The sequence below is a fragment of the Chiloscyllium plagiosum genome, unplaced genomic scaffold, assembly GCF_037043375.1.
Source record: "Chiloscyllium plagiosum isolate Xiang-an unplaced genomic scaffold, Cpla_swu_hap1 HiC_scaffold_25, whole genome shotgun sequence".
NCBI classification, from domain to species: Eukaryota; Metazoa; Chordata; class Chondrichthyes; order Orectolobiformes; family Hemiscylliidae; genus Chiloscyllium; species Chiloscyllium plagiosum.
This window is the reverse complement of record NW_028270163.1, coordinates 50252374-50278074: the sequence shown is the minus strand read 5'-3', so window position 1 is coordinate 50278074 and position 25701 is coordinate 50252374. Positions and strand designations below refer to the sequence as shown.

General features: G+C 41.9%; 1 protein-coding gene across 3 annotated transcripts in view; it reads right to left on the bottom strand.

Moving 5' to 3' along the window:
* gnav1 (guanine nucleotide binding protein (G protein) alpha v1) overlaps positions 1–13725 on the bottom strand; it is a 124199-nt gene extending 110474 nt beyond the window's left edge. For all 3 annotated transcript variants that reach the window (XM_043714994.2, XM_088000715.1, XM_043714996.2), the window contains exons 1-2: positions 13391–13725; positions 8488–8579 (exon numbers count right to left, since the gene is read on the bottom strand). In XM_043714994.2, the coding sequence (XP_043570929.1) occupies positions 8488–8579; positions 13391–13520 (222 nt within the window). In that variant the 5' untranslated portion in view covers positions 13521–13725. The remainder of the gene's footprint in view (positions 1–8487; positions 8580–13390) is intronic.
* Between the last annotated feature and the right edge of the window lie 11976 nt (positions 13726–25701).

The window sequence follows — 25701 nt, the reverse complement described above, 5'->3', positions numbered from 1 at the left end:
GAGAGTCGAGAAAAAAGAGTGACGAGAGACGTGTTCGGGATATGGGGGAGGAAGAGAGGAGAGAAAGAGTTGGGGGACTGGGGGGGGGGGGGGGAGAGATAGAGTTGGGGTTGGGGGGGTGAAGAGAGAGAGAGAAAAAGAGTTGGGGATGGGGGGGGAGAGAGAGAGTTGGGGGACGGGGTGGGGGGAAGAGAGAGAGAGAGAGAGAGAGAGAGAGAGAGAGAGAGGAGAGAGAGAGAGAGCGAGAGAGAGAGAGAGACGAGAGAGAGAGAGAGAGAAAGAAAGAGTTCGGGTGAGGGAGTTTTGGGAGGGGCAAGGGGAAGGGTTGGGGGTAAGGAATAGAGGTGCTGCAAAAATGCAATGAATCAGTGCAGCGGAGGTGTATGGTGTCTCAATGTGACCACTTTTTGAGGGGTGAGGACCAAAAACAGTGAAAGGACACTTTCTTTTGGCTTTTTGTCCTGGTATAAAAACTGCAGCTATACATTTTCACTCTTGTAGACTTCCCATTGGTGTTTTCCCCCACTAACAATGCAGGGTGCTCACAGTTTCCACTTGATTTTAAACAAGAAAATGTTGTTGAAACATCTGTGAAGTTAAAAATTTAGCTTAATAGTGGAAGACGCCACACACCAACTCGATCCTCCCTCACTCATCACCAAGCTCATGAACCTTGCAAAAAGCAGTAATCAAGCTGATTAAAGCAGCTGTTACAAGGAATGTATAAAAGATGGAACATAGATCAGGCAAACTCTCAATATTCAGTTGTCCGATTTGAATAAGGGAAACAGGATCAAACTAGTAAAAAAGGTCACACTTCGGAAACTCCTTGGATACAGAGTTGCCCAAAGTATGGAATGGATTTCCTTGGGACAAATGAACAGGAATCTGGAGTCTTCCAGCAAATGCTGAAAATGTGTTGCTGGAAGAGCGCAGCAGGTCAGGCAGCATCCAAGGAGCAGGAGAATCGACGTTTCAGGCATGAGCCCTTGAAGAAACTCCTGCGAATCCTCTTTCAGCAAATGGTTGGGTACCGAATAGGGCTACTTTAGGACCATCTGAGTGAAGGTGATGGACCGAATGGCCTTCCAATTAAGAAGTTATCATACATTGTGAGCTGCTACAACATAGACATACGCCAAGGGACATGGGTCTGAGAACCAGGAATATGAAGCTAATGCTGATATTCCTCATCAGTATAGGATCATCCCAGACTCACTCTTCTGTCCATATAACTTAGCTCCATGCTTGTTAGTCCATTCACCAAGTGAACCATCAAGAGAGCTAGCTTCAACCACATTTCACCTGTTATTAAAAAAAGGTCCTGTCCATTGATCAGTTTCTTTACAATGCTCTGATACCTGTGCATTCCTTCAACTGGAATAGGCCATCCAGGCCCTGAAGCCTGCTCCACCATTCAGTAGGATCATGGTTTATCTGACATTCCTCACATCCACTTTCCTGCATGTTCCCCCAACCCTCCATTCCCCGACTGATCAAGAATCTACCTATCTATCTCAGCCTTAAATATACACAAGTACTCTGACCCCACAGCCCTCTGTGGCAAGGGGTTCCGAAGACTCAACCCTCAGAAGAAATTGTTCCTCATCTCAGCCTTAAATTGGCACCCCTTTATTCTGAGACTATGCCCTCTGGTCCTAGACTCTCCAATGAGGGGAAATATCCTCCCAGCATTTGTCTGTCAACCCCATTAAGAATCTTATATGTTGCACTGTAGGATGCATTTTGACAAATCCACAGCTTTAGCTGCTCCATTAAATGGACAAGGAATAAAGGTAGGCCACCTTTGAGCCCACTGATCTGATTTTAGCCATAACTCTACACTTGTGCATCTCCCATTCACCCACTTTGTAATCAAGAAGCTGTCTACCTCTGTCTTGGAGATATTGAAAGGTTCTGCATCTGCTGCCTTTCGAGGAAGGGAATTCCAAAGACTCCCAACCCTCAGAGAAAAAACATTTCCTCATCTGTCTTATATAGGCGACTCCTTATTTTTAAACTCTGACCCCCAATTTCTACATTCTCCCACAAGAGGAAGCATCCAATTGGTCAAATCCCCTCACGATTTTATATGTTTCAATTAAGTCACTTCTGACCATTCTAAACTCCAGGGGATACAGTCTTAACCTGTCTAGCCCTTCCTCTTAAGGCTCATTCTAGATATTAGTCTAGTAAATCTCCTCTGAACTGCTTCCAATGCATTAACATCACAAAGGCTGTGCTTTCAGGAGTCTGGTCCACACTCCCATTACCTCTCTTCCAAATATCCCCCTAAACTTCTCCACCTCATGACATCTCTCCCTCTCCCTCTCTCTCTCTCTCTCTCTTCCCACAACCCCCCTCCCCCCCTCCTCCCACTTTCACCCTAGCTCTTAAACCAAGCTTAGAGCTATGTATTCTTATATCTCTATTTGCAGCTCAGTTTCAAATTTAGTTTCCGGTAATTGTTCCTCAGCGAAGTCCAGGCATGATTTACTGTATGTATATCACTTTTCAAACAAAGTTACCAGTTCAAATTGGCTGAAATAATTCAATTGACACAGCTCTGTGCAAGGCAGGAGGAGTGTAAACAGATGGAAGTTAGAAGGTTAATATGACTTGGAATGCTGTTGAACAAGTTCCTCAATTCCACAAATACACCAGCACATTCTGACTAATACTTAGCACAGTTACAGAGCCTCTTGTTTTTCTGTGTGGTTGTGGGGGGATTGTTGGGGGTGTGTGGGAAATGTGGTAGGAATCAGTCAGTCAGTCAAGAAAAACAGGTATAGTGGGATAGGGTGTTGAGTACGTACAGTTGGAGGTACAGGCAGTCCGACATACACACACCACACACACACACACACACACACAATAGAGACAGAGACAGAGACACACACATACACGGAGAAAAATAGAGTCAGAAGATGATGTGAATTTTTTGTTCAATCTATGAGCAGCTGACAGGTGTAGCTACCAAGTTATGATCCTTAATCCTCCCAAATCCCTGACTGTCAGCTCTTCCATACACAGTTTGGGACTACTCCCATTAGAAATCCATTTCCATTGATGTAGACCATTTATGGCAGTATCAGTGCCGTATGGCCCAACTTCCACACTGTAGGGAAAGGTGACTAATCCTGGTGGAAAAAAACAAAAACAAATTATTCAGTCTCAGTTGAAAGATCTAATCCCTCACAGATTAAAGTGGGGTGTGTGGGGGTTTGGGGAGGGAGGGTGGTGGTGTCATTGGTGAAGGACTTGAGTTGGGACATGCAGGTGGGAGAGTGTGAAGAGAGGGAGGAGGAACGATAGTGAAAAGCCATTTCCCTCTTTTTATCCCAGAAGAGCAATGTAAAGGCATGGGAGTAAAGAATTCAAGAGGAAAATCTTCACCCAGAAACTGGCAAGAATGTGGATGCCATTACATAGTGGGCAGGTGAAGTGAAAAGTATACAGTAAATACATTTAAAGCTGGGTAAACGGAAAGCAGAGAAGCTAATAAAGGGAAGGTGAAGCAGAGTAGAGAAACCTGCTGGACAGTATCAACAATGACAGAGGCTGGTTACATCAAACAATCTGTCTGCCTGTCCCGAAAATTCCATGGAACTACATTCAAGAGCCAGCTCCATCATTGATGATCGAATCACTTCCCTTTAGAAGCTCACAAAACATTTCAAAGCAGCAGATTAGCCACTGAAATAACTACCGCTCCCCCCACTCCCCCAGCTCGTTCTCCCCCTACCTATTCATCACTAGCAATTCATAAACCTGCTACAGCAGGCCAGGGATTAAAAAGGATTGTGTTTCTGGTTTGCTGATTTGCATTCCCATGACTGGACAAATGCAGCCAGAGGAAGCCAGCTTTGCCCACGGCAGCAGTGGGGAGTCAGAACACGAGAAGGCCAGGGAGCAGGCCATTCAGCCCCTTGACTCTACTGTGTCATTCAAAACGATCACAGCTGATCTCATCTCTGCCTCAAATCCACTTCCCTGCCCACTCTCCATAATCTTTTAGCCCATTACTCATTAAAAAGAAACTAAGAGCATTATTTTTTTAAAAAAGAAAAGCTTAGGGACAGAATGGAGAAAATGGGATGGCACAGTGGCTTAGTGGTTAGCACTGCTGCCTCACAGCACAGCACCAGGGACCTGGGTTCGATTCCACCCTCGGGCGACTGTCTGTGTGGAGTTTGTACATTCTCTCAGTGTCTACGTGGGTTTCCTTCCACAATCCAAAGATGTGCAGGTCAGGTGAATTGGCCATGCTAAATTGTCCATAGTGTTAGGTCCATTAGTCAGGGGTAAATGTAGGGTAGGGGAATGGGTCTGGTTGGGTTACTCTTTGGAGGGTTGGTATGAACTTGTTGGGCCGAAGGGCCTTGTTTCTACACTGTAGGAATTCTAATTCTAACAAAGTGCAGCAGCCCAAATAGGCACAGCAAGATCTCCCATACAGTAGTTGAGATAATGACCAGGTAATCTGGGCAGTGGGTAAATAATGACCAGGTAATCTGGGCAGTGGCCAGGATTGCTCACAGTAGACAAGAGAATTAAGATATCCAAGGGGTGCAGTATTCTGCTTTCAATGTCCTTTAAGGCTACATGCTATAATTGCTATATCTTCCCAGGGGGAAATTATCCACTTTTGATCTCGGGCAGACATCCAAGTCAATTAGAAAAGGTCAGAATGGCTGTTCGCAATTTCTCGGTTTCAAACATTGACTCCTGAAGTTAATCAGAAACTGAACTTTTGTTGCTGCAAGATTTTCCTTACAGATTTTTTTTAAAAACAGCTTTTCAAACAAAATCCTGACAGATATTTACTTTTGCAACAAGGAGACAGATAAATGTCAAGACAGTTAGCAGGCACAGCTGAGATCTGTGAAGCACAGCAGAGCAAGCTGTACATGTACTGAACCTACTGCAGCACAGGTTGTTAACCTACACATATTTCTTTGGGATCACGCCTTACACCAAATCATGAAAAGATCTCTGCTAGTGCTCTCTGCATTATTTCCAACTGCACAATTTGAAAAGAAAATGATTCTTCTGAAACGATTACATTTTTGATTTTAAATAAAAAAGTTATTTTGAATGCAATGTTTTGGAATGTAAAATAGTTTGTTTGTTACAAAGCCAGGTATTGCCATATACATATTCCTTACAAAGATATAGTAGTTACAGCAAACCCTCCATGTGCCTCACTCCAGTTCTTGCACTGTTCAGATAAGACAGACAGACACACACACACACACACAGACACACACACACAGACACACACACACAGATACACACACACACCTGCTGAGAGTCAGGGATTTGGAATGAGGTCTTGAAAAGAACAAAAAAAAATCAAATCAATTATAAACAAACCAAGTTAGCATTTCCTCCAGGCCTGCCACCACTCCCCCCCCACCCCACTCCACCACCCCCAACCCATACAGATTTGGACTCTCATATGCTTCAGAACCACATCTGATTTGCTGAGAGCTGTCAATAGGTTACATATATATTAAAAAAAACAAATTATTCACCCCTTCAATTAGATGGTACCTCTATTCCATTTACTGCACTTCCCCTTAGATATGTTCAATTTTAAAGGGCCTGACTTGCAGAATTCCCCATTCTTCTCACCTCAGGGAATGCCAATTAGCTTTATGCAAACCCATCTACCTGTCATTCTTTTACCCACTCACTTACTCTGTCTATTTGCAACAGGAATCCATTGTGCCTCCTAACTCAGTGCCATTTGCAAACATAGACACAAAACTCTGTTCTTTCATAATGTAAAACCTGGAGGACTGGTATCATCATGGGGATTCTGCATGTAAACCCTCAGAGGGCCAAGATCTAGAATTTTAATGTAACATTCCTTGAAAGTGGAGTCACAGATAGGATAGGACAGGATAGCGAAGGCAGCATTTGGTATGCTTTCCATTATTGGTCAGAGTATTGAGTACAGGAGTTGGGAGGTCATGTTGCGGCTATACAGGACATTGGTTAGGCCACTTTTGGAATATTGCATGCAATTCTGGTCTCCCTCCTATTGGAAGGATGTTGTGAAACTTGAAAGGATTCAGAAAAGATTTACAAGGATATTGCCAGAGTTGGAGGATTTGAGCTTTAGGGAGAGGCTGAACAGGCTGGGGTTGTTTTCCCTGGAGCATTGGAGGCTGAGGGGTGACCTTATAGAGGTTTATAAATCATAAGGGGTGTGGATAGGATAAATAGACAACGTCTTTTCCCTGGGGTGGGGGAGTCCATTACTAGAGAGCATAGGTTTAGGGTGAAAGGGAAAAGACTTTTAAAAAATCTAAGGGGCAACCTTTTCACACAGAGGGTGGTACATGTATGGAATAAGCAGCCAGAGGAAATGGTGGTACAATTACAACATTTAAAAGGCATCTGGGTGGATATATGAATAGGAAGGATTTAGAGGAATATGGGCCAAGTGCTGGCAAATGCAACTAGATTAGGTTAGGATATCTGGTTGGCATGGACAAGTTGGACTGAAGGGTCTGTTTCCATGCTGTACATCTCTATGATTATAAGACCTGAACTGGATTCTGACCAGGATCTATAGAATTGGAAGCATCATCTCCTTTTTATTGTATTCCAATCATCACCAAATAAAGACCAATATTCTATTAGCATTTTTGTACAGTTTACTTTTTTGTTTGCATACATGAGTACCCAAATCTCTTTACCCCTATACACCTCCTAGTGTCATAGCATGAAGTAAATATTCCAGTTTGGCATCGCCAGATCCATAATGAAGACATTACAATTCACCACATTGAATATTATACCCATCTGTAGCTGGGTCCATTCACTTATTCTACATCTCTCAATAACTTACTGTGGCTTTAACTCAGTGTCATTTGGAAATTTGGATATACAATTCCATTCCTTGAGCCAAGTCATAAATATATAGATGTGGTGGTGGTGGTAGCCCAAGAGCTCACTCAAATGCTTGAGGACACAGAAGAAACTTTTCTATATATAAAAAAGTAAATGAGTGACACACGCTTCAAAATAATAAATAAACATAACATATGCTCTTTGTCTACTCCCTCAAATAGGGACATTGAGGAGGTAGAGAGTAAAGGAGTGCACAATTTAAAAATGAGAGGAAACTGCAGTCACCATAGACCCCCATAACATTCCAACAACAGTAGGAAGTTGCACAACATCCTGACTATGAGCAATTGCTGAGGAGATGAAGCAGCTCATAGGAGACACACCAACTAAATTGGGGGAAATTCATTGATGCAGCTCCAAGCTTTATAGGGACAACAATATTCCAATTTATTCAACACCAAAAAACATTTGTCAGTTTTCAAATAAAAGGCATGAAGAAACAATGTCAATGATGTAAAAACAGGCTTAGAGAACCACTTCTGATGAAAATCAACAAAACTATTAAGTCTCTGCTTCACAATACAGAGGACAAGCCACAACCTTGTTCCACTCCCCAGTGAACGATGATTCATTCCCCTCGATCCTGCAGACAGACAAGAAAGTTCACACAATGCAATAAACTAGGGACTCTCCCCTGGTCTGTCCATTGGATAAGCTTCTATTTGGAAATGGAAATTTTGAACAAACTAATCACAGACATTATTGATATATTAAATTCCCAACACCCTTCCTTTGAAAGATAATGAGAACTTTAAGATACTTGTCAGCAACATCCAATTTCATTCACAGTAAACAGCTGACAAGTATTTTTTCCATCTCATTGCAAACCTGTATAGTGAATTGTGGAACTAATAATTAGCATTAAACCTAGTGCGTACATTTCATTTAAATTTTATTATCTAAGAGGAGTAACTTATTGTTTTAATCAGACATAACTAACTGTAAAAGCATTAATTATTACACCAGTGTGATAACCAGCCCAGGTTTTAACGTTTGGTGAACTGGCTCCAAAATGAAAAGGGAGCACTGAAGAAAGACAGGGAATAACAATATATTTGAGACAATATCCCTTTAATCTTGCTGATTTACACAAACAGCTTTGGACCTTTTTTCCAAAAAAGGTGATGGAAGCAGTCTTTGAATATTTTCAAAGCAAAAGTGGATAAGCAAGGGGTAAAAGGTTATAGGGTAGTTGGGAATGTGAATTGTGGCTACAATTAGATTAGACATTATCTGATTGAATGGCAGAGCAATCAAGGGGCTGAATGGCCTACTCCTTCTCTTTGAGGAGAAAGTGAGGTCTGCAGATGCTGGAGATCAGAGATGGAAATGTGTTGCTGGAAAAGCGCAGCAGGCCAGGCAGCATCTAGGGAACAGGAGAATCGACGTTTCGGGCATTAGCCCTTCTTCAGGAAACTGAAGAAGGGCTAATGCCCGAAGCGTCGATTCTCCTGTTCCCTAGATGCTGCCTGACCTGCTGCGCTTTTCCAGCAGCACATTTCCATCTCTACTCCTTCTCTTTGGTCAATTAAACTTTTAACAATTAAACTTTTTGAAAATTACCTTGAAACTTATAAGTTCTTCTTCAGTGAAACCATGACTGTGAATAATCTTCATTTGTTTTACCAATGTACTCTTCCCACTCTCTGCTGCACCTGGAACATGGAACACAAGATCGTCACAAATAGGAAGAGAAGTCAGCCCTCAATCCTGATCAGTCACAAACAAGATATTCAACTGCAACAGTCCAGCACAATATCTGTCTCAGGTCAGCTGCAGGGCTCCAGTGAGGCTCAATACAAGACAGACAAACAACACCTTGGGACATTTAAGACTTTAGGACTCAACATCAGGTTTATCAAGTTTACAGCATAAACACCTCTTTCCATGTCTATTACCTACCATACACTCCAGGTCCTGTCATGCAATGGGTGGCTTTCAGTACAGCCAACCCATTTACAAGAACTCACAGTCCCCATTATTAGCTCTCCAGCTTTTTTTTCTTCCCTGGCTTACTATCAACAATCCCTTTGTCTGCCTATCCTCTTTATCTCCCTCGTAGAGTCATAGAGATGTACAGCATGGAAACAGGTCCTTCGGTCCAACCCGTCCATGCCAACCAGATATCCCAACCCAATATAGTCCCACCTGCCAGCACCCGGGCCATATCCCTCCAAACCCTTCCTATTCATATACCCATCCAAATGCCTCTTAAATGTTGCAATCATACCAGCCTCCACCACTTCCTCTGGCAGCTCATTCCATACACGTATCACTCTCCGTGTGAAAAAGTTGCCCCTTAGGTCTCTTTTATATCTTTTCCCTCTCACCATAAACCTATGCCCTCTAGTTCTGGACTCCCTGACACCAGGGGAAAGACTTTGCCTATTTACCCTATCCATGCCCCTCATAATTTTGTAAACCTCTATAAGGTCACCCCTCAGCTTCCGACGCTCCAGGGAAAACAGCCCCAACCTGTTCAGCCTCTCCCAATAGCTCAAATCCTCCAACTCTGGCAACATCCTTGTAAATCCTTTCTGAACCCTTTCAAGTTTCACAACATCTTTCCGATAGGAAGGAGACCAGAATTGCATGCAATATTCCGACACTGGCCTAACCAATGTCCTGTAGAGCCGCAACATGACCTCCCAACTCCTGTACTCAATACTCTGACCAATAAAGGAAAGCATACCAAACGCCTCCTTCACTATCCTATCTACCTGTGACTCCCCTTTTAAGGAGCTATGAACCTGCACTCCAAGGTCTCTTTGTTCAGCAACACTCCCTAGGACCTTACCATTAAGTGTATAAGTCCTGCTAAGATTTGCTTTCCCAAAATGCAGCACCCCGCATTTAACTAAATTAAACTCCATCTGCCACTTCTCAGCTCATTGGCCCATCTTTTCAAGATCCTGTTGTAATCTGAGGTAACCCTCTTCGCGGTCACTATACCTCCAATTTTGGTGTCATCTGCAAGCTTACTAACTGTACCTCTTATACTCGCATCCAAATCATTTACGTAAATGACAAAAAATAGAGAACCTAGCACCGATCCTTGTGGCACTCCACTGGTCACAGGCCTCCAGTCTGAAAAGCAACCCTCCACCACTACCCTCTGTCTTCTACCTTTGAGCCAGTTCTGTATCCAAATACTAGTTCTCCCTGTATTCCGTGAAATCTAACCTTGCTAATCAGTTTCCCATGGGGAACCTTGTCGAACGCCTTACTGAAGTCGAAATAGATCACATCTATAGCTCTGCCCTCATCAATCCTCTTTGTTACTTCCTCAAAAAACTCAATCAAGTTTCTGAGACATGATTTCCCATCCACAAGGCCATGTTGACTATCCCGAATCAGTCCTTGCCTTTCCAAATACATGTACATCCTGTCTCTCGCTCTCGCTCTCTCGCTCTCTCTCTCTCTCTCCCCCCCATTTATTACCACTCATTTCACACCCCCAGCCTCCCCATCATCAGCATATTTTCCCCCTCATCTAGTTGCTTTCAGTTCTGGATTTGAAATATTAGCTTTTTTTTCCCCTTCACAGATGCTGCTAGATCAACTGAGTTTCTCCTGCTTCTGTTTGTTACAATATCCCTAGTTTCCTTAAAACGCAAAGCTCCAAGTTAATAGTTCATTTGGAAAAGACAGCTCTAAGATTCCACAACAGATTCATTTTTAAAGATCATGGCAGTTTTCAACATTTTAGTTTCAAAAATCTCTCATTTGTAAAACATCTTTAAGACTAAAAATTGAGGAATAAAGGAGTTGTTGACATTTTCTGAATTCTGCTGACAATGAGCCTGGTGGTTTGGTTTGTAACAATTAAAGTTGATGGCAGAGGGGCAGGATGTCTGATTGGGAACAAAGTACAAGATACTCTCACCTGTAAGGAACAGTCTGAGCAGCTGTGCAAGAGCTACAGAGATGCTAGGAATGTCAAGTTTTGTGAATAGTTACACTTTAAACTGTCCACTTAATTTCAAGGTAGAATGGAGTTGGAATAAACATTTCTACCAGGAAACGAGGCCCATGTGATTGATGATGCCATGGATACAGGCTCAGTGGGGAAGAGAACATAAGAAGCCATTAGATCTCAGGTTTTCTTAAAGGGTTTATAAAATCATGAGGGGCATGGATAGGGTAAATAGGCAAAGTCTTTTCTCTGGGGTGGGAGAGTCCAGAACTAGAGGGCATAGGTTAAGGGTGAGAGGGTAAAAAATTTAAAAGGGATCTAAGGGGCAACCTTTCGACACAGAGGGTAGTGTGTGCATGGAATGAGCTGCCACAGGAAGTGGAGGAGGCTGGTACAATTACAACAGTTAAAAGGCATATGGACAGGTATATGAATAGGAAGGGTTTAAGAGGGATATTGGCCAAGTACTAGCAAATGGGAGTAGATTAGATTAAGATATCTGGTCTGCATGGACAAGTTGGACTGAAGGGTCTTTGTCTGTACTGTCTATCTCTATGACTCGATGACACCACTGAACCTCAGACAGGGTCAGTCTGCAAGATTCTGAGAGACAGACAGAGACAGAGGTTGCAATGAATTCTTAGTGTGGGAAGCATTCAATGTCAGGTTCCATGTGTTCTTGAAACCTTCTAGCAACTCAACCAATGTGCCCACTCCTCAGGAACTAGCCTAGCCACTGGCTATTTGGCCACCACAGCACAGGATCGTTGTGCCCACATCTGATATTGTCGATTTTGTGTGAGGGGTCATATTCAAAAGATGAAAGCTCCCCAACATGACAACTTTTCCAGATCCAATGGCTCATCTGAGATGGCCTGAATCAGCACAGAATGGGGAACAAATCTAAGATGTTGCTTGTTTGTAATTAGTGAACAATTCGGTTGACTCTTCCAGCACAACTGCAACCTACTGAATATGCAGAAGTGATGGCCCCTCAGACAATTGCCAACATGTCATAAATGATGTTCACCCAAAAGGGACTCGCAAGGTGAAGGAGACAGCTGTAGAAGCTGCTCAGGAGATAGGATTAGGAAAATAAATGCAAAGATCTGCAGATTCTGGAGATGCAAAACCAAAACAGAAATTGTTGGAGAAACTCAGCATGTCTAGCAGCATTTGTGGAGAGGGAAACAGAATTAATGTTTTGACTGAGTCAATTCAAGTCAGAATGTTCTGATGAAGGGTCATTGGACTCAGAATGTTAACTCTTTTCTCTTCCTTCTGCAGATGTTGCCAGACCTGCTGAGTTTCTCCAGCAATTTCTGTTTTTGTCAGGATTAGGAAAATCCTGATCTCTGTCTAGATTAGAGTGGTGCTGGAAAAGCACAGCAGGTCAGGCAGCATCCAAGGAACAGTAAATCAATGTTTCAGGCATCCTGGATGCTCCCTGCCGCATTCCTGATGAAAGGCTTTTGCCCGAAACGTCGATTTTCCTGCTCCTCGGATGCTGCCTGACCTGCTGTGCTTTTCCAGCACCACTCTAATCTTGACTCTGATCTCCAGCATCTGCAGTCCTCACTTTCACCTAAATCATAGTCTCTGTCAATCAGAGGACAATACTGTAATACACACAAGACTGTTGCAAACATTAAAAATCCTTACAACTTATTCAGGTACTCTTGGCTTTTCCTGCAACCTCATTGGTTTGTATTTAATTTCAGTGGTTTATTTGCTATTAGGCAGTAAATGTCTTCAAACAAAGTAGAAGATCAGACAGAATTTAACAGACAAAGCCACTGTAATTTTTCCCACTCAGTTTCATTCTGGCCACTTTGAGCATTTTGGATATACACTTAATTGTCTATGCTCTTTATCACCACATACAACCAGTGGGATTAAAATAGTCCTGCGTAATAAGTAGTTATGTGCAGTGGTTAGAGGAGGACACAATTTTTTCACTTCAGCCTCACGGTGCGAGGAGTCAGTCACGCTCAGTAGAGCCCGGCTGTTTGCTGACTGTTTAATGGGCCAGACAAAGGGTCTCATTATTTACTGTTTTTTGTATTTAAAAAAATACACAAGTCTACACAATCTGTTTTTCAAAAGAGATACAATTTGGACCCAAATCGAAAGAGACGGTTAGCGACTTTTTGTTTAAAACAATGTGGATATTTATCAAATATCAAGAAAAGGAACTCACAGGGACACTCCACTGGAACATGTCCATTGGTGCTACTGAAAGTCCTCCACCTAGTAACTAGCTCAAAAGGAGCACGCACTGTTACTTAAACACAGGGAGATAGTTCGCATTTACACACTGGATGCAAAAAAATCAATCCGAACATGCAGCTGACAACAGGACTTCCAGTTTTGTTTTGAAGGGGAGAAAAGTTCATTAAACATTTTAGGCAATTCTAATCATTTATCTGTGAGGAGCAAAACAAAACGTGTAACTTGATAATTAAGAAACAGCCGGGTAACCGGCTCAGGTGAATTTCTCCTTCAGTCACAACTCGCGTAGAAGGGAAAAGAGTAAAATGTGTTACTGACCCAGCAGCAGGATCTTCACCAGGTTCTGCTCCTGCTTGGCACATTCACAGAGTACACGGTCAATCTTCTCACTGCGGAGCCGCGCCTGTCGCTCCTCGGCTGTACTCTCGGATCCCAGGCACAATCCCATCTCCGCCGACCATTTCTTTCAAGGTGGGAGAGTGTGTGTGTGTGTGTGAGAGAGAGATAGATAGAAGTGGGGGGAAGCTGAGGCAGACTCAGAATGAAGGGGAATCAGCCAAGCCGGGGAACATCACTCCAGCTTCCCTCTCACTCACACGTGTCCCAGAACAAACTTTCTCCTCCCTGCAGAAAGTTTAAAGCGCTGACTCTATAGTTACAGAGAGAGATAGACAGACAGGGAAATCTCTCGCACATGGCAAAGGAAATGACGTCTGCTTATAAGGCAGTTTCTCAGTTTGGACCAACTGGTTTGCAAACTAATATTCGTCATTTTAACATTTTTGGTGAGAACTTAGTGCAAGCCTAACGAATCAATTTGTTTTCTTTTTATATTGATTGTCTCCCTACTGTACTTTAAGGATATCAGTGCTCTCTGGAAATCAGAACATAAAATATTCTCAGACATTCTTCCTCCTTCCCACTGGCACTTTGAGTTTCATCAATGGGTGCCTAACCGTTCCACAACGTGGTTTATTGATAAAATCCCAAGGGTAAATTCCAATACCCACTTCCCCCAAATTCCAAAAATGGGACTGTCAATGAAGGGGCATACCAATCCCATTGGCATCTGGGAGACGCTAATCCTAAGCATATCACTATTTAGGTAAAAGTACTTTTTAAAAAAAATCGGATTACCACTTTTATTGTGTAGTTTGATGCAACACTACAAGGTTGGGTTCAAGTCACACTGTGAAGATGGCAAAGCCAGTCTTAGATTCCAAAGTATTTGTTATGCATTAATACTAAAGAGTGCTTTACAGGACAGATTTCAAACCTTACCCACTCTAGGATATTATTGAAAAGTTGTTCCATGCTCTGAAGGCCCTTATACTCCAATAAACCCACTTGACAGTCAAGCATGGTGCAATTGTCAAGTGGCCAAACAGATTGAGTAAATGCTTGCAATACCCGTCAACTGCAGGAGATATTCCTGTCAACTGAGTGATGGAAGAAATGACAGAGCTTCTGCCATCACTCTCTGTAGCTCCAGACTGTAATGTGGGACGACCTGAGCTCCCTGAGGGGACTGAGACACATCACCACCAATAACATGTCTCAATGAGATGTGGTAGCAGCCATTCCCAAGGGAACACAGCCTCGGTGCACACAGTATTATGGTGAGGCTGCTGGAGAGTGGATGTGATCAGAAACCATCAGCAGCAATGCAGAGATTTAAAGACAGTGAGCGGTAAGAGGCAGCACAGAAAGGTGAAGGATGTCCCCGGACACTGGGGTGGGGTTGGTCACAGCAGCTCAGCTGGAGTAAGTGAAACCAAAACTTCTCGGTAAGTCCCAGGCCCTAGGGGGAGGGTGATGTTGATAGATGCTACCATGGATGCAGCCTCAACCACAGACTGTCAGGGCTCCACCTTCCTCTGTACCTGATTCTGCTGAGGCAGCCACTGACTGACTTGCCACTGTAGGCAGCTGCTTTAACCTGTGAGGCAGGAGGTCAGGCCCAGCAGCTCATCCCACAGCAGCCTTCCCAGAACTGGGAACCATGACGTCAAGGTGCCAGTGTTGGACTGGGGTGGACAAAACCAAAAATCAGACGACACTGGGTTATAGTCCAAACAGGTTTATCTGAAACCGCAGGAACTGGAAATGTATGTGCTGCAGGATCTGAGCAAACCTTCCTTTGTATCCTTTAGGAAGGTAATAAAAGGTGAGTGACTGCAACAGCCTCTACATTGGTCAGTTAACAACTACATGGAGATTCCTTCAGAAGGAATGGAAGTATCTGTTCCTTTCTTCAGATACCTTAGGTATCGAGTGTTTTCATCTTGGGAGATAATCTGAGAAGGCCATTCATTGTTGCCAGATCTCAGACCAGGTACAAATTCTCAAAATGAAGAGGTTTGATATAAACTGGATGTAGGTTTGCTTCAATGAGCCTCCAGACGGCTCAGTGAGCAAACCTACATCCAGAACCTCAATCTGAGCTACAAATGTTCTCAAAACCCTTTTGGTATAAACATCAAGACTTAATTGTTATTTCTTTCAAACACAAATCAATATCGATAGGTTCATAAGCAAAAGGTTACAGACCTGAAAAGATAACTTTTTTTCTCTCTCTAAAGATATTGCTTGGTCTGTTGCTGAGTATTTCCAGCATTTTTTCATTTTATTTCAGATTTCCAGCATCTGCTGTAGTTTAGTTTTGCTGTAGTTGTTTTGTTGTGTTGTTCTGTTAAAACAATTAATCAACAACCTACTGTTCTACAGAACTCCTAATGTGGGCTCACAGTTCAAATTTCCTTACATTAAAGAGTGCAGAATAATAATCAGGTGACAGGAAGTTTAAAAAACAAAGAGCAGGTTGGGAAATGAAAGGTGCAACAGAAGAAAATTGTTACCTGGAGTTTTTAAAAAGCAGAGATTGTGAAGAGAACTGAATACAAAAGGTATATAACTGTAGTGATTAAATGATGAGGTATTAGAGCTAGAATCTTTCAGTGCGGAAAGAGACCATTCAGCCCATCACGTCTGCATCCCACCCAAATCCATCCCCCTACTCAACACCATAATCCCACATTTACCATTGCCAATCCACCTAGCCCACACATATTTAGACTGTGGGAAGAAACCAGATCACCCGGTGGAAACCCATGCAGACACGGGGATAACATGCAAACACCACACACACAGTCACTCAGGGTAGAATAGAACCAGAGTCCCTGGCGCTGTGAGGCAGCAGTGACCTACTGTGCTGCCCAAAGGAGTGAAGTTGAAGCCGAAGAAATGAAAAAAATAGCAATATTCTGGTTTAAAGGAGTGAACAGATATGGGAATTTGAAAATTAGGTCGAAAGGTTTAGCCAATGCCAGAGGGCTTCCATAATGCCTGAAGAAGGGCTTATGCCCGAAACGTCGATTCTCCTGTTCCCTGGATGCTGCCTGACCTGCTGCGCTTTTCCAGCAACACATTTCCAGCTCTGATCTCCAGCATCTGCAGACCTCACTTTCTCCATAATGCCTGTCATTCCTTACTGGGATGGTGCAATGTAAATCAAGCCCCACTATTCCTGGAGTTTGCACAAAAGATAAAGACTTTATTAAAGCACACAAAATCCCAAATGTATCTGTCTAGTTACATCCAGGTTAACGAAAAGCATGGACCAGGTTTCTGTATTTAATGAGAATTACAATTGATTAAAAATAAACTGATTCTAGCTATAGATCAACAACTATGAACTATCACCATGTAACTCTACTAGTTAAAATTCTAACCTCTTTATAAAACTCTTCCCTACACATATGCAGACAGACACATAACATTGGTGTTATGGTTGGAGAGAAATTTAATGGCCCATGTCCATAGGATTTGCTGAAGTAATTCTTTTGCTTGTCAGTACTTGCTATTCGTCAATCTCTCTCCCCAGGTATTTCACTTGCTTGCAGGAGGCACCAAGCAACTGGTTCACATCTTACAAATTTAAACAGAATGTGCTGCAGAAACTCAGCAGGTCTGGCAGCATCCGTAGAGAGAAAAATAGAGTTAATGTTTGTCCTGACTGGACTCGGAACACTAACGCTGTTTCTCTCTCCACAGATGCTGCCAAATCTGCTGAGTTTTTCCAGCATATTCTGTTTTTTTTTTATAATCTTTGCATGCCTGAGTCAATGAGAAAGGGGGAGAGAAAGACAAACAAAGGACGTGTGAGCACTCTGGTCTCCCAACTCACAATGGCTCTCCTTTCAGCCTTTTTCTCGCAGAATATTTGACTCTTTAGAAGAAAAGCTCCATAAAGCTGCTCACTATGTCCAAGCAACAGCCAGCAGTGTTCAAGTGGATGTGGAAACATAACCAAAATAATGAGCACTCAAGGATAACAAAACTAACCTTCACAATTCATTTGCTAGTGTCACCTGGCTACATAATCTCACAATCAGATATTTCATCATAAGGTCTCCAGGAACTTGTGCTACCAGATTTGCCAATACTCTAGGCCAATATTTATATATATTAAAAAATATTTTCTGACACTTTCTTGCAACAAAACCCCTACCGACCCAGAACATAGAGGGTTAAGCAGTATTTTCACTTTTACTGCTCACACTCTGTTTGACAGACAGAAACACAGGACAAATGTAGAGTGAGTGGGAAACTAAAATAGAAATGGCTGGAAGTGAAGAAAGGTCACTGGACCTGAAATGTTAACTTTGCTTTCTCTCCATAGATGCTGCCAGACCTGTTGAGTTTTTCCAACAATTTCTGTTTTTCTTTTTAATTTCCAGAATCTGCATTTCTTTGGTTTTCTTTTATTTGGTGTGTGTATGGTACATACATGGTAACTTCCATCTCACTTTCCTTCCCACACCATTCTGCTGAGAATGGAAGGGAGAACCTGAATGTAGCCGGTGCTGGAGTTGCCTATCCCATTCACCTTGTGTTGACTGTGCCATGTAATAATTAAGGAACTGAACTGCAGTACATTTCATAAAGCACTACAATTTCATAAAGTGAGTTATAATTCCGGTCACACTCAAGTGGTTCATTCCTCCTATCACTTTTGTTTTGTAAATTACTTTAAATTTGTACCCTCGCATTCTCAATACCTCCAATCTATTTCCATAACTGAAGTTCCTCTCTCTGGAATCAGTGTTGTGGAGCTTATCTGCACTCTCTCCAAGACCTCCATTCTTCTTAAATACAATACTTCTGTTAACATTAAACAAATGTCTTATATAAGTTACTCTATACCCCACTAATAAAACCTAGAACACTACATACTCTAGCCACTTTCTCAATCTGTACTGCCACCTTGAATGACAAATGTAAATATACAATGACATCCCTCTGCTCCTGCACCTCTTTTACTGCGGTACTCCTTATCATTGTAATGTCTCTCCATGTCCTTATTACTGAAAGTATCACCTCACATTTCGTTGCATTCAAATTCATCTGTCACCAATTCATCCATTCTATCAACTTGTCTTTTGAAGTTATACAATATGTTCTTTTGAAGTTATACAATATCCTATTTAAGCTTGCAATGGTGCCAAGTCTTACATCAGCTGTGAATGTTGATTTTGTGCCCTGTTCACCAACGTCTATGTCATTAATGTATGTCAGGAAAATAAAAGGGTCCCAACAGTGACTCATAGGGAACTCCACAACAAACTTTCCCCAAGCATGAAAATATCCATGAATCACTACATCAGTTCCTGTTATTCAACCAATTTCATTTCCATGTTACTGTCTCTATTTTTATTCCACAAGCTATAATTTTGCTCACGAATCTGTTGCTTGGCAATCCAAATATGTCTTGGAAGTTCATGCACACTACACCAACAGCATTGCCTTCATCAGCTTATCATTTCTCCAAACATTCCAGGTTAAACATGATTCTCCTTCAACAAATCCATGCTGGCTGTCCTTAATTAAATCACATTTGTCCAAGTGACTATTAATTTTGTTCTGAATGATTGTTTTGGGAAGTTTTCCACTATTGAAGCTAAAACGATTGGTTAGAATTGCTGGACTTATCTTAACACACTTCCTTCAACAAGTGTATAACGTTTGCAATTCTCCAGTCTTTGGCGATCGAAGGAAGGTTGAAAGAAGATTGAAAAATAATGACCAGTACCTCCAAAATTTCCACTTACTTTCCTCAGTATGCTTAGTTAAAAATCACACAACACCAGGTTCTGGTCCAACAGGTTTAATTGAAAGCACACTAGCTTTCGGAGCGTCGCTCCTTCATCAAGTGATAGCACCTAATGAAGGAGTGATGCTCCAAAAGCTAGTGTGCTTCCAATTAAACCTGTTGGACTATAACCTGGTGTTGTGTGATTTTTAATTTTGAACACCCCAGTCCAACACCGGCATCTTCAAATCATGACTCAGTATGCTTAGATGTTTATCTCAATTGCTCCTGGCATGTTGTTGATGTTAAGCACAGATAACCTGTCCAAAACCACCTCTGAATTGTAAACCCTTTTAGCTTTGAATTAACTCCTGTTTCATCATGGCTTGGGTGGCAGCCTTTTACTTGGTAAAGCCAGATGCTGAATTGAATACCTCAGCTATATGTAATTATACATCATTACAAGTTCTGTTCATGTCTCGTGATATAATTATGTCAGTGCCATATGATTATGTAAAGAGAGCTGGAAGGAAGCAGAGTCTAAGAGAATGCATATATCCACTATTCTGTTCATAAAAGAGAATTTTAATAAAAAGGACTCTAATAAGGAAAGCATCTTGGACTCAAGAATCAGTACGTGGGAGACTAAAGCTGGTTAGACCTCATGCACAAAAAAATACCATGGCCCTTGCCTTCACCAGAATAAGTACACTTTTTGATCCCTAATGGGCCTTACTGTTGCTAATTTTGTCTATAGAAAGCTTTGGAATTTCCTTTTTATGCTAGATGCCAGTCTTTTCTCAAACTTCAACTTTGTTTCTCTTATTTGCTTTGTCACCTTCCCTCTGAAACTTCTATGTTCAGCCTGGGTCTCAATCACATTTGAATTTATCATAAATGTGATTCATTAGACGTCCGGGGGATCTGAACATGTTAGTCCTACCTTTCTCTTGCAAGGGAATATACCAATTACTTAGTTAATGTCTAATCCTACCAGTTTACTAGAGTTTACCAGAAGAAATGGCAAATATTTAAGAAAATAGCTCAGGATTCACAGCAAAGATATATCCCAGTGAGGAAGAAAGATTATAGTAACAGAATACACCAACAATAATTTACCAAAGTTAAGGACTGTATCAAATTGAAAGGAAAAATGTATAGCGACAATCAGAAGTCAATAATGCGATCTTTTCTGGCACATTTGCACAATGTCAGAACAGTAATGCAGGTATGGTTTAGAAGGGACATTGCTTGTGACTAGTGGAGGACTGCATGGATCAATAATTGACAATTATTTACAATATATATTAATGTCTTGGATCAGGGAAATGAATGTGCTACAGACAGTCCACAGGCTGTGAATGGGTCCTGTTCTGGAGTCTGTTCACGAGTCGATTTGTTTGCAGCTGTTGATAAGTACAGGAAATGTTCATATGTCAGGACTTTAAATTACATACATAGAGTCAGACTAATACAGCATAGAAACAGACCCTTTGATCCAACCAGTCCATACCAAACATAATCCCAAACTAAACTAGTTGCACCTGCCTGCTCTTGGCCCATATCCAACCATTTCCTATTCTTGCACTTATCAGAAGTGTATTTTAAACATTATAACTGTACCCGCATCCACCACTTCCTCAAGAAGTTCACTCCATATGCAAACCACCCTCCGTGTAAAAGATTTGCCCATCATGTCTTTTTTAAATCTCTCTTTTTACCTTAAAAAATACCCACCCTTGAAATCCCCATCCTAGGGAAAAGACACCTACCATTAACCCTATCCATACTTTTCATGATTTTATAAACCTCTGTAAGGTCACTTCTCAACCTCCTATACTCCAGTGAAACAAAGTCCCAACCTACCTTGCACTGGAAAAACTGTAAAAAGTACTCCAGAACCAATGACCTATATAACCTCAACATAATTTCCCAATTCTTATACTCAGAAGGACTGAGCAATGAAGGCAAACATGCTAAACATCTTTTAAACCACCCTGACACAACTTCAAAGAATTATGTACCTGAACCCCCAAATCCCTCTTCTACAACACTACCCAAGGTCCTACCATTAATTGTATAAGACCTGCCCCTGTTTGTTGTACCAAAATGCAATATCTCGCATTTATCCAAACTGAACACTATCTGCCAGTTTTCAGCCCATTGACCCATTTGATCAAGATCCCTTCGTAATCTCAGAAAACCTTCTTCATTGTCTACTATGCCATCAATTTTGGTCCACAAATTTACTAACCATGCCTTCTTTCAGAGTCAAGGTAGACAGATTATAGGGTTAAGGTAGGAAGGTGGAGTTGGAAGTGAGGATAATCAGATCAGCTATGATCCCACTGAAAGGAAGAACAGACCTGATGGGCCAAGTGACCCACTTATGCTTCTACTTCTTATGGTATAACCATTTATTCCAATTTGGCCCAGATTCATCCTTACCAACATTTAACTTTCCTTTTCCATAATCAGCTTAAATTCCTAAATGATGAACATTGTCTTCGAAAGGTTCTCTAAGATAACATACAAATAGCAGAAAAAAATCCTGAAAGCACAAGAAACAGATCTAGATATTTAATTCATTATAGCTTCAAAACAAGCAGAGAAACAACAGAGCTTCAGGTTTAAAACGGAAGGTTGAAGAACATTCAATAGGTTGAAGTATTTACAAACACTGCGTTAATGCTCAACTAAGGAAATATGATGGTAGCTATTTCAATTTTAGCTGCGTGTAAGTTAAAAGTGGAGATATACCTTCTCTGCAGTGCATAATTTGAACACATTGTATGATGAATCTTTAAAACCACCTCAATTTTATAGAAATATCAAGCATGCAGTAAAGACAAGTAATGTGCATTTTTTGAGAAGCTTCTTGTGCTCAATCAGTAACGGACTTCACAACTACATTTCGTTGAAAAAAAAAGTTATAGGCTCATGCTATTGAGTAGTGCACAAAATTGCAAAAGCATGAGAAAAGCCTCGCAGCGCCAGAGACCCGGGTTCAATTCCCGACTCAGGCGACTGACTGTGTGGAGTTTGCACGTTCTCCCCGTGTCTGCGTGGGTTTCCTCCGGGTGCTCCGGTTTCCTCCCACAGTCCAAAGATGTGCAGGTTAGGTGAATTGGCCATACTAAATTGCCCGTAGTGTTAGGTAAGGGGTAAATGTAGGGGTATGGGTGGGTTTCGCTTCGGCGGGTCGGTGTGGACTTGTTGGGCCGAAGGGCCTGTTTCCACACTGTAATCTAATCTAATCTAATCTAAAAATTATGCGTCATTGCTGATTTGAGAATGTTGTGTGCCATTGAAATCATAAGGAAACAATTAAAAGAGCAAGCAATCAAGACATTGCAAAAGGTATCAAAATCAAATTGATCCATCCTCATTTAATACTAATACTGTTTTGCATTAAGAACAGCTGAAGCAGGTACCTACGTACTGAACCTCAAGGAAAGAGTACCCATTTTCTTCCCTGATAAGAAGTCTGAACTTGAAGTAAAACATGATAATTTGTGTCTGGCTAAACTAGATTACCTTGCAGACATGACCAGTGAAATAAATGAATAAAACTGTACAAAAATGTGAGAATTTATTTTTTACACACCATGAAAGTATTAGATATATAACGGGCAAAAGAGACGCAAAAAGTGGACATTGGACTGCTGGAAAAATGACACTGGAGAAATAGTAGTGGGGAACAAGGAAATAGCTGAGGAACTGAACAATGACTTTGCACCAGTCATCACAGTGGAAGACACGAGTAATATTCCAAAAATTCAAGAGTGAGCGATTGGAGCTGAGTATGGCAGCCATCACCAAAGAGAAGGTGATAGAAAAACTAAATGGCCTGAAGGTGGATTTCTAAGGGAGATAGCTGAAGAGATAGTGGAGGTGTTAGTCGTGATCTTTCAGGAATTGCTAGAATCAGGGAGAGTCCCAGAGGACTGGAAAATTGCTAACATGACACCCCTGTTTAAAAATGGAGTAAGGCAAAAGATGGAAAATTACAGACTGATTAGCCTAACCTCGGTCGTGGGTCAGATCCTGGAATCCATTGTGAAGGATGAGATTTCTGAATACTTGGAGGTATGTGGTAAAATAGGGCAAAGTCAGCATGGTTTCATCAAGGGGAGGTCATGCCTGACAAATCTGCTAGAATTCTTTGACAAAGTAATGAGCAGATTAGACCAAAGAGAGCCAATAGATGTTATCTACCTGGACTTCAAGAAGGCCTTTGATAAGGTGCCACACAGGAGGCTACTGAATAAAATAAGGGTCCATGGTGTCAGAAGCAAGGAGCTAGCATGGAAAGAAGCAGAGTGGTAATAAAAGAGTCCTTCTCAGAATGACAGCCAGTGACAAGTAGTGTTCTGCAAGGCTCACTGATGGGACCACAACTTTTCGCTTGATACATTAATGATCGAGATGAAGGAATTGAGGGCATTTTGGCTACGTTTGCAGACAATACAAAGATAGGTAGAAGGAATGGGTAGCATTGAGGTGGGGAAGCTGCAGAAGGACTTGGACAGGTGAGGAGAGTGGGCAAAGAAGTGGCAGATGGAGTACAACGTGGAACAGTGTAAGGAAGGAAGAATAAAGGCATGGACTATTTTCTAAATGGGGAGAAAATTCAGAAGTCTGAAGTGCAAAGAGACTTAGGAATTCTAGTCCAGGATTCTCTCAAAGTAAATTTGCAGGTTGAGTCAGTAGTTAGGAAGGCAATACAATGATGGCAGTTGTTTTGTGAGTACTTGAATATAAATGCAGGGATGTACTTCTGAGACTATGTAAGGCTCTGGTCAGACCACATTTGGAGTATTGTACGCAGTTTTGGTCCCAATATCTCATGATGGATGTACTGGCCTGAAGCCTGTTCAGAGAAGGTTCGCAAGAATGGTCCCATGGGAAAAATTTCTGGCTGTAACAGCTGCTCCTTTTTTGAGGTATTTTAGGTGCTGGAGGTGATTTCCTCGAATTCCAGGAGCAGCAATTACTGTTTTATATGCTATTGCATTATTTGGAACTTTGGAGGAAAAAAAGTCAAAACAACAGCACTTTTAAAAGGAAGCACATGGTGAGGTCAATGTGTACAATGACCTCCTGCTGGCCCCTCTTCCCCTTGAGAACATTCTCTCAAGAGACATCCTTGATCCCGGCACCAGTGAAGCAACACACCATTCTGATTTTTCGCTGCTGCCCACAGAAACATCTGTCTGTACCTCAGACTAGACAGTCCCCTAACACAATCGATCTCTTGGAACCTGACGTACCCCTCATTGCATTAGGGCCAGACTCAATACCAGAAACCTGGTATATTTACCTAGATTCTATATCTTCCATGTCCTTTTCCTCAGTAAATACTGATGCAAAATACTCATATAGTATCTTTCCCCCATCTCTTGCGGCTTCACACAAAGGCCGCTTTGCTGATCTTTGAGGGGCCCAATTCTCTCCCAAGTTACCCTTTTGTCCTTAATGTATTTGTAAAAATCCTTTGGATTCTCCTTAACTCTATTTACCAAAGTTATCTCATGTCCCCTTTTTGCCCTCCTGTTTTCTCTCTTAAGTATACTCCTACTACCTTTATACATTTCTAAGGATTCACTCGATCTATCCTGTCTATACCTGACATATGTTTCCTTCTTTTTCTTAAACAAACCCTCAATTTATTTAGTCATCCAGCATTCACTACACCAACTAGCCTTTACTTTCAACCTAACAGGAATACTTTCTCTGGACTCTTGTTATCTCATTTCTGAACGCTTCCCATTTTCCAGCTGTCCCTTTACCTGCGAACATCTGCCCCCAATCAGCTTTTGAAAGTTTTTGCCTAATACCATCAAAATTAGCCTTTCTCCAATTTAGATCTGGTCTATCCTTTTCCATCACTATCTTAAATCTAATAGAATTATGGTCACTGGCCCCAAAGTGCTCCCCCACTAACACGGTGGCACAGTGGTTAGCACTGCTGCCTCACAGCGCCAGAGACCCGGGTTCAATTCCCGCCTCAGGCGACTGACTGTGTGGAGTTTGCACATTCTCCCCGTGTCTGCGTGGGTTTCCTCCGGGTGCTCCGGTTTCCTCCCACAGTCCAGAGATGTGCAGGTTAGGTGAATTGGCCATGCTAAATTGTCCATAGTGTTAGGTAAGGGGTAAATGTAGGGGTATGGGTGGGTTGCACTTCGGCGGGTCGGTGTGGACTTGTTGGGCCGAAGGGCCTGTTTCCATACTGTAAGTAATCTAATCTAAAACCTCAGTCACCTGCCCTTGCTTATTTCCCAAGAGTGGGTCACGTTTCGCACCTTCTGTGGTAGGTACATCCACATACTGAATCAGAACATTTTCTTGTACACACTTAACAAATTCCTCTCCATCTAAACCCTTAACATTATGGGAGTTCCAGTCTATGTTTGGAAAGTTAAAGTCCCCTATCATAACCACCCTGTTATTCTTACAAATAACTGAGATCTCTTTACAAATTTGTTTCTCAATTTCCTTCTGTCTATTAAGGGATCTATCATACAATCCCAATAAG